We start from the raw sequence: 10,247 nt of genomic DNA on the forward strand, positions 1-10,247 counted from the left end.
CAAGATTCAAATTTTAACCTTAAAAACTCTCACTCCCATGGCAAAAAATGGCTTACTTTCATTGGAGTGAATCCTCTCAAAATTAGAGGTTGACAAGTGACTTTTCTTCATTAGAGGAAAATGTTTTCCATTGAGATGATATGTGGACCTCGATGTCTTCCTTGCCTATCCTTAGGTGGAGTCGTCATGTTTCTCATGCCATGCTTGGATGTTTCATGCTTCCACCTAGCCACTCCAGGCCTCTTATTTGCCCTATACGCTTATTTGAGAATCCTATACGACCTAGGGTTGCATTGAGCCTAAGAAAGCCCAATTGTAACCCTAGGTAGACTCCATTATCCTATTTACACCATACTCTACTAGGCCAATATATGACCCATGAAAATTAACCAAAAAACAAACCCAAATAAAACCCACACTACTCTATAATTTTTACAATGCTAAGAAGAAGAAAAATAAACTCTTCAAATATGAGTTTCCCTCCAATAAAGTTCCATCTTCTTCAGTCTTCTGAGCCCAATATATGGTGACTGGATGGTTCTCCATCAATTCTTATGAAATTGTGTTAAACATTTTACTACTTAAAAGCCCCTTTTACTTTTTATTATTCTTGTGGATTTATATTAAACTCAAATATTTGAGAGGTGTCCCTCCTTTCATGCTATGAATCCCAATTTTTATATTATGTGATTCAAACCTAGGGATTAAAACATTAAAACATCAATCCTCAATATTTATACCCCACCTTATATGTTCAAACGTAGGGACTAAAACATTTAAAACATAAATGCAAAAGTATTTATACTTCCTTTTGTGGATTCAAACCTAGGAGGTTAAAACATTTAAAACTGTACCTGTGTGGAAGGAAAGAGGGGACCTAGGTAACACAATTTGGTGACGTGTCGGTATCAACTGGTTGTCTACTGACTATCTTCAAGCTTCCTTCTTTCCTTTTTGGACTCAGACGGGCGGAGGTACCTACGATTGTACTCCGACGTTCAAGTCAGTACTGGTATTTTGGATGTATTCTTGCAGAATAAAAAACGTACATTGCACCTTTGCGGAAGTTCTATTTATAGTGTTACTTATGGATTTTCTCTGTGATGGGTTGAATATCAGTTAACTGATATGCATCATGGTCCCTCATTAATGGGGAGGTATATTGGTATTTAAGAAATACCTGCAATGTCTTTCGGTTAATCAATATTTAACTGATTTTGCAGAGATGTTTCCACATGCTTCGGATATAATTATGATTCATTAAATACTATTGTAACGACAGTTACTCTCATTTAATGCGGGACTTTTGGTGCTCGTTCACTCGGTCGGCCGGTGATTATGTCCTGAACAGGATCGTCAATACCGACCAGTACAAAAACATGGAATCTCCAATATTTAAAACGAGTGTCATGCTTAAGAAGAAGATGATGAAGAGAGAGGTGGAGATAATGCATTCAGACGTCGCCCGTAAACTGAGTTTCACATAAGCCTCTCGCTCTCTCTTTTCTAAATTGTTGAACCTTGGATTTCAAATGAACTCCATTAGTAGATTTAATTTGAGAACCTACCTTAAATTCGTTGGTGGATTCAGTGCATTTTAAATTTGTTGGGCAAATAGCAATTTGCTGAGTGAAAATTAACCAGAAAAAAATTCTAATTTATGGGCTCACATCGTTTAATGGATTTACTTTCATTGAGCATAATTAAATTCACTGAATGAATGATGCAAAAACTCTATATTTTTCCTTTCTTTTATTTTTTACATAATTTCATCGTACGGATTTAATGGAGTGAAAAGTCATCAAATCTATGTCCCAAATTCATTATCCAAAACTCATTTTGTTGGGTGGATCCATAGAGAATAAATGTTCAACACTATTCTAAATATGATAAACAAAACATGTTGATGGTGTTGTTTCACGTAAGTAACTTGGAAAGTTTTCTAGATGTTATATTGTTACCTTTTTTAAAAATTGACATAAAAGAATAAACATATTGCAATCAATTATTGGGAAATTAGGAGCTTTTATGAAAGGCCGAAGAATCAAACTTAATTTCATTTAGTTCGTCTGTAAATATCAAGAACTGCTAGTGAAAGAAATGAATTAATAAAAAAATATTTGTGATTAGAAAGGTTTAGCCTAAATGTGATCCATTACATTGGGCATTTATAGGGTTTGAATTTAAAATTTAAGTGGTTATATATTTACACTTACTTACTGTGTGTACATTTATTAATAATTAAATCGAATCGAATTGGTTTTAAACTAACTATACACTTTTGATTTTGCACTAATGCAAATAAACGAAAAAAAAAATTCAAATAAAAAAAATTCTATTTGCAAAACTACAATCTATTTCAATATGGTCTTATGCAAAACTAAATATTTATTAATTTTGGGGGTCACCTACCACAGTCATTTAGGAATGAATTTTCCAAAAAGAGAAATACGCATTCCAAAAAGTACACACAAAAAAAATAGAGATGAACAAAAATATAATAAATCGGAAACGTGAAGATTAGAAAAGAAAACTTGTGTTTGCATTAAGGGAGATTAGAGTAAATACTAGAAAAAGATTATTGAAGTATTTAACGTGATGATTGTGAAAATATTCTAATTTTTAATGATGTAAAATTTAAATTTACTATAAGAAATTTAAAATTTAAAATATGAATGATTTTTTGTGTGTAAATTTTAATTAATTAAAATAATATAAAATTAAAATTATAAATAAAAAATAAAAAATAAAAAATAAAAATAAAATAATGATAATAAAAATAATAAATTAAATACTTTTGTGTTATATTAAAAATTTATTTTACTATTCATTTTATTAATTAATATTATTTAATTTTATTAATAATATAATTAAATATTTTTGTTAGTTAAGTTTATTTATTTAGATAATTTTAATATTATTTATGATTATTTCATTTGTATTATATTAATTATATTTATTTTATTTATATAAGAATATTTTATTATTATTTTTATATTTATATTATAATTTGATAATTTTTTTATTAAAATTTATTGCTATGCATACAGATTAAAAGAACATAATTCTATTTTGTTTGAAGCTAACGTCCTGATTTTTCTTTGCAAACTGAAGATATGAACAGTACTAATTCATAACTTAGTCACTCCCTTTTTTTCATCAAATTAATAGATCAAAACCTAATTTATTCTCACTTTCCGTCGTCGACAACAGTAGATCAATCTGTTGAACTAAACACAATGTTAAAGTCAACATATCTGTATTTTATATTATGGACCATGACATGTGTACTCCCATAATTTTATCTTCCTAACCTCACCTATTTTATGGAAAAAACTTTATTATTTTTTTTTATTCTCTAGGTACTTACAAAAAAATTATTTAAATAGACTATCACTATTGAAGATTGTTTTAATTATGTGAAAAAGGGAATTTGCAAATTTGTTTAATGTTAAACTTAGAAAAAAAATTATCCTATTAAAACTCTCCATTTTTAGATACTTGAAACAAAGCCCTTTGCTCATGTTGATACACCCATTAACAAAGACCAGCAAAAAATGTTGTATAAGAATTGTTAGAAATTAGAATAGACAACTAATTAGTCTAGCTTCACCCACAAAGTGCCCTAATGTCTAAAATTTAAAATTTAGTGGAATGTAATGCTTCCATGACTAAACATGCCACGTGGTCCAAAATAAATATAATTTAATTTAAACAAGTAATGGAGGGTTTTACTTCCTGCAACCTCATAATTACTAATTGAACCTTATATTAAGAGGGGAAAAAAACTACTACTATCGGCAGCCACCACTGCACCGTTTATTATACCCCCGTTCTCCGTTACTGCTGCAGTCTTCGAGAGGGAAAAGAATAATTGATAAGCTCTAAAAGATTTATTTTGAATGGTTGTTCTAGAAAATTCATTCATGAAAGTATCTTGTGTTTTCCAAAATTTGTTCAAAAAATACTATTTCATAATTTTCATTCCAAAATTCAATTCATGTTTCAGAAAGTTAGTTCTAAAAATCCTATATTCTTGTTCTCAATGTCATGTTCTAATAATTAGAGAAAACTTATTCCAGAATATTTTTGAAATAAATAATCCGAAATTAGGAGGATGCAGAAAGAAAAAACCGTAGTGGGGGAATAATGGTTCCCTTATTCTCAAGTCTCTTCTTTTATTGGATCTTCAATCCGAATGTAAACGAGATATTGAAGGCGATTTTCAGAATATGCTCAAGAAACATAAATGTATACTTACCAGCTGTTTATCTTAATCAGTTCAGATTAAACATATAATTGATGATTCCCACATTCAATATATTCTCTGCCTATAATTATTGTGTTATCTTGCTATATTATTTAGTATCCATGGTTTTTCATGTTTTATCTCACTAGAAAATGGAAAAATAATTACAGTAGTTACAATTTCAGTAAATTATTAATACTAAAGACTTCTACAATTTAGCATTTTCCTAAAATTAAATGTCAACTCACAAAAACTGTTTGATTTTCAATTTTGAAATCAAGTGTATTTTATAATAGCAATAATTAATGGTTGATTGATTGATCAACATACCTAAATTCTCACTCACCAATTCTAATTTATTTCAAGGATTGAGTAACACCATTCAGTGAATTATCACCGTTAACATTATTTTACCTCAGTTCATGTGTCTAAGGGGTAAACCTGTTGTCATGCTCAAAACAAAAGAGTCATTCATGGTTCAATCAACATAGCTCTATAACATTATCTAAACAAGTGGTCATAATGATAATCCGGTTTCCCACAACATACAGAATGGGAAAATAACCCCAAAAACAGTCACATGCAAACTTGTACATCTACATGAAAGTATATACCACTTCGTAACAAAAAAACATTCTTCCAAAGCCTAAAGGAACCCAGATCATATCAAGCCATACAAAATCATCCATAATCTTTCCACAGGAAATGCTCTAAGTACAACCTGACAGGAAGAGAAAGAGAGCACTCTACAACCATTTCCACCTATCCCTTCGGATCAGAAACATTCTGTAATCCAGTGAAAAAAACTATCACAAGGGCGGAATGAAGATGTATGGGATTTATGAAGACATTACTACATAAGAAAGCATAAACAAAAACAGCATCAAAGGTTGTTAACTATAGTGAAACAAGTACTTTGGGCCCAAACAAAAAGAACAAAGGAAAAAATAATGCGCTTGACTTGACACCATCCAATGACAAAAATATAAAACAAAATTCTTTTACATCCAAATGCACAAAGTAGGGACAAAAAGGAGCTAAGCGCATACCTTCAGAGACAGGGATGAAGTGATGAGTTGGCTCCAACTAATCCTCTGCCCAAAGCAACCAACAAATATGAAGTTAATTTTCAACTTCACAAACAGCATAAATGAATTGCACATCAATGACAAAGACAAGCAAATATCAATAATCAAATATAGTGAAATCAAGTGCAGATATGACTATTTTAAATAAGTGGAACATACAAATCACATTCATGTGTTAGAAGACTTCAAAGTAACCAAAGCATACTTAAAATGATTTTTTGATCGAAATAAATTTATCAAATCAACATTCAAACCCACAAATACATTAAATATTCATATTAACAGAAACTTCAACATTCAACCCTAGAATACATTAAATATTCGTATAAACAGAAACTATCTAGTTTTCATCCTGAGTTGATTTATGGCATATGCGTGACAAACCAACAAGAAGTGCAGATAAAACAAGAAAAACACAGCAGTGTATTTCAAATCTAGCAAAGCTCATCAAATGCTGTATTGAGAGTGTTACATCTGAGACAAAAAAGAGAAGTGGAAAACCATAAACAACAAATGATAAATTAAATTGATCATTGTGGCTTACATACTTTCCTTAGAAAAATGAGTAAAAGGCAGTTAACTTTAATATCTTCCTTTAAAAACCCACAACAACTTGCATTTACTCCAAATCCAGAACAAGCTAACATGTTAATCAAGCATGTGCTATGTATGGTAACTTAGCAGTATGACTACATAAACAAACAACAACAGAGACCACAGAAGGCAAAGAAAACTCAATTTTCTTTTAGAATTCATATCTCCCTGGTTGCTTTTCAAGTACATCATTTTATAGGCCAAATGAAAGACACTCTAAATTCCATATTAATCCTCACTAAGGAACCCTTCATGCCCACTAATAATTAACTCCCACTAGTAATTAACTACTATATGCATCATTATTTCCCACCATGTAAACATAAATGATTCACCTTGTTGTATTATTTTATGTTTCCACGTGATCATTCAACCACTTAATTAGAAACATAATAAATAATAAAAGTTACAAAAGAAAAAGAAAACATAATTATATTGACCCTTTAAAGACCATATCAATTTTCATCTTTAACAAGTTAGGAACTCGAAGAAATCTAGTGACTAATCTACGCATTGAAGGAACCTGATCAACAACTAAAATTTGGTAACATACATGATTAAAACTCGAGTGTAGGCTTCTCAGAATTAGGACCATGCTTATCAAGTTTTTTGTTGTTGTCCTCCAATGAATCCAACACCAAAAATCTCTTCAATTCTTCTACTGTAGCCAAGCCTTTGCTACGTGTGAGATCATATCATCATTGGTTTGTGTTAGAAAGGCTACTCTGAGTTGCATCAAAGATATGTTGAATGTTATTAGCAAAAATATTTGAACCTTTTTTTGAAAGGAAGAACATGTCTTAAACAATGTCAAAATTTCTAAGACATCCTCTTCAACTAATTTCCTTAAAACAACACATAATTAGAAGTCTAGTTTCTGCCACTGAAGTTTTTCTTTATCCGAAACAGCAATGACATCTTTCTCCAAATGGATGTAGACCAAAATAAATAGTTTTTCAAATTGAGCTTTGGTGTGGTAATAGTAGGAGTAGTAGAAAAAGTAGAAGTCGTTCCAAAGTCAACCACAAATGGATTTAAGGACAAAAGGAAAAACCCTAGCCTTGAAGGGAATAAATCCTAGTCATGAACTACTCTACCAACGAACCACAAGGAAAAAAGGGAAAAAAACATGTCCAGAAGGTGCCGACGAGACAAACGACGGCGGTCGAATGTGATTCTGACACGGAGAATACAACACGTGGGAGACACACGCCTAATGAGCAATTGGCGGTGCATGGCAACGCATCAAAGAGATTTTGAATAAGTAACCACCAATGATGGGTCATGCTATAAGGATGAAAAAGGGGGACCAGCCCGGTGGGTAGACGTCATTTAGGAGAGATGAGTCAACTTTTTGAACCCTCTAGCCCATATTGGCTCCGACGAGCCACATACAGGGCGAGATAGCCCACCAACCTGCTCTTCTTTATTTTTTGCACTTTTAAAGAGAAATATTAGGCTTTTGAAATTAAAATGGGTGGTGATCAATGTTTTATATAGAATTTCATTTACATTAATTTATTTATATATCATTTGATTCATTGAAATATTGTTGATATTTATTTTATTTTGCTAGGCATTAAACATTCTTTCATTCGAATATTAAAGTTTAATTCAATTTTATAGCTCTTTCTTACATTTTTATTTAACTACAACCAAGTACATAGATCCAAAATAAAAAAATTACAAAAGAAAGAAAAGAATTGAAAGTGGTGGGCCAACTCGCCAACCCAGCCTACGATGGAATGGGATACTAATTTCAGACAGTATAACCTTAGTGGGCCAGCCCGGCACAACCCACTTTTGGCGGGCTAGTGCATGGTACGAGCTAGAATAGGCTGAACTAGTCGTATTTCCACCCCTAGTCATGCTCCTTACGATGACCTAATCATAAGTTTTCCGAAAGAAAGACGACGACAACAGCGATGATGAGAACAACAACGATGGCGAATGGCAACGACACTTGCTGGACAATTGCGACAACTATCAGGGATAGAGATCAGAGGTGACCAGGGCTCCAGATACCAACTTGGATAGATAAGATGGAGAAGATATAGGATATTCAACTTACACTATTTTACCTATATATATGGCAAGGCACCTTACCGTATACCCTAAGCCTAAAGCTAGGTACATAGAAAAGAAAAAAGTAATAAAATAACATTCAATTTCAACAATACCTAGTCCAATCAATTCACAATCAATTTGGATGCATTTGCAATCACATGTCATCAACAAATAAGAAACCATACAATAACCTTTAGAAACAAAAACATCCACACCATTAGAGTAGTTTATCACCATTCAAACATCTTCAAACCCTGTCCACACTGATTCTTGAACCATTGCATGGCAGGAGCTCACGTCTCACAATATTAAAACAATCCACTTAATGATTCAAGACAGAAACACCCTCAATCCCTAAACCTATCATGTTAAACTCCACCAACCAAAACCCAACCCTTTTCTTTGCCTTACAACAAGATAATAGAACCCACAATATCCCCACTAACCTCGATCAACCAAAACCAAAACCTGATACCCTATCACAACCCTACTCAAGATGCACTTGTCATCATTCTATCCAACAACAAAATCACCAAGCTATCACATCAATCCATAACATTACAATAATCACGTTAACTATATTCCAAAATTCTAAACACACGGTCCTTGACATTGCAGACAAATGCAGCAGCAACGCAATAAGAGAATCCAAAATATTGAAGTTGCAACAGAACTCATGGTCACAGACCTCTTTTAAAACCAAGCCATATTCCAATAAGCAATGTTTTAACAGTCCACGAACACCATGAATATAGAAAGGTTTAAAGGTCAACGTTTGGCGTTTCATTTTATTGGGTCCCGAAGACTGCAACTGTGTCCGCATTTTCCAACAATATCAAGAAAATGAGTGTTGGCAGAACACTCTCTAGCCCATACTATATAATTAATTGAAAATTATTGAAAACCTCAAAAATTTATTAAAAGCTACGAATCAATAAGGAAAAAGACTTGTTAAACATGAGGTGCAGGGACTTGCCAAAATTTGTAAATTATAATAAATTTTTGTAATCAAGAGACTATGTTTGCCAACATATTTCAATATTTCCAAAAACTTCAACCGAACCACAGTAGTTAATTAATGTATTCAAAAGACAAAAGGCAGTGTAAAACCGTGAAGACAAGCTTAACCAATGAAGAAGCTAAAAGCCCCTAACCTTTCTTGTGGGGCTGGACCACCGCCTCGCTCCCATCCCCCTCCTTCACCGCCACAACGGCCTCAGCCGTCGCAGCAAGATCATCAGGATAACGCACAACAACCACAGGACAAACACAGTGATGCACACAGTAATCACTCACACTCCCAAGCTTCCCATCGCTCCCGCGCCTCACAGCACCAAACCCACGGCTCCCCATGATGACCGCGCTCAGCCCGAGCCTCTCCACCTCCAAACACAGTCTCTCCTTCATGTCGTGGTCCTTCACGATGTGGATCTTGAACGGAATCTGCACTTCCCTTAACGGTTTCGCGAGATCCGCGGCCTTCGACGCCGTGAACGCGTCGAAGTCGTCCTCCAGCTTGCGCTTGCTGGTGTGGTCGTTATTGTTCACAGCGTTAACGGCCTCCTCATCGGAATTCGGGTCGGTGTTTATGGAGAGGTCGATAGAGCCCCAGTCGGCGCCGAAGAGGACGTTAGTAGGGCTGACGTGGAGCAGGATCACGGCGTCACCGGGACGGATGTAGTGATGTACGGCCCAGCGCACCGCGTAGGCGCTCTCGTCGGAGAGGTCCACGGCCACGCCGATTTTGCGGCGCGCGCCGGCGGTGGGCGTGGGGGTTGCCCCCGCAGGGGAGGGGTGACGGGGTGAAGAGGGATGGTGGATTTTGATTTGGGGCAGCTGCGGGTCGGAATCCAGTGCAGGAAGGTTCTGGTAAGGCTGCATTTTTTTCAAGGTTCTACAGACTTTTTTTTTGTTTTGCTTACTTAGTGAGAGAAGAAGTGAAGAACTGTTTGAAGGAATGAACCGTGTTTGTGTTTTGTTTGTTGGAAAAGTTGAAGTGACTGTGTTTGTGCTTTGTTTGTTGGAAAAGTTGAAGTGACGGTGTCTGTGTTATGAATATATATATAGAAGGGAACAACGAGTTGGGCTTTGGGTTAACTTGGTTGGGCCTACGTGATGACCCACTTGTATGATCTTTCTTCTTGAGAGTTTTGAGAGGAAGTTTCTCAAATATGATATAACATTACTCTTTCAATAATTTATTTCACATAATATGACTACGTTTTACCTTCTTAGAAAAAAAAAAGGAC

The 10,247-nt window shown here is 34.2% G+C and overlaps 1 protein-coding gene across 2 annotated transcripts; it reads right to left on the reverse strand.

Moving 5' to 3' along the window:
- Positions 1 to 4,723: 4,723 nt before the first annotated feature.
- LOC137818681 (universal stress protein PHOS34) lies at positions 4,724 to 10,035 on the reverse strand. Of its 2 annotated transcripts, none has more exons than XM_068622357.2 (3): positions 9,153 to 10,035; positions 5,299 to 5,343; positions 4,724 to 5,035 (listed from the first exon to the last, which is right to left on the reverse strand). In XM_068622357.2, the coding sequence occupies exons 1-2, from the start codon at positions 9,877 to 9,879 to the stop codon at positions 5,336 to 5,338; spliced, it is 735 nt and encodes a 244-aa protein (XP_068478458.1). In that variant the 5' UTR covers positions 9,880 to 10,035; the 3' UTR covers positions 4,724 to 5,035; positions 5,299 to 5,335. The 2 variants fall into 2 exon arrangements, with proteins under 2 accessions (XP_068478458.1, XP_068478377.1); XM_068622276.1 differs by having other exon boundaries at positions 4,724 to 5,102; positions 9,153 to 10,028.
- Positions 10,036 to 10,247: the final 212 nt, after the last annotated feature.

The sequence above is a fragment of the Phaseolus vulgaris genome, chromosome 11 (assembly GCF_051622355.1).
Source record: "Phaseolus vulgaris cultivar YP4 chromosome 11, ASM5162235v1, whole genome shotgun sequence".
Taxonomy (NCBI): Eukaryota; Viridiplantae; Streptophyta; class Magnoliopsida; order Fabales; family Fabaceae; genus Phaseolus; species Phaseolus vulgaris.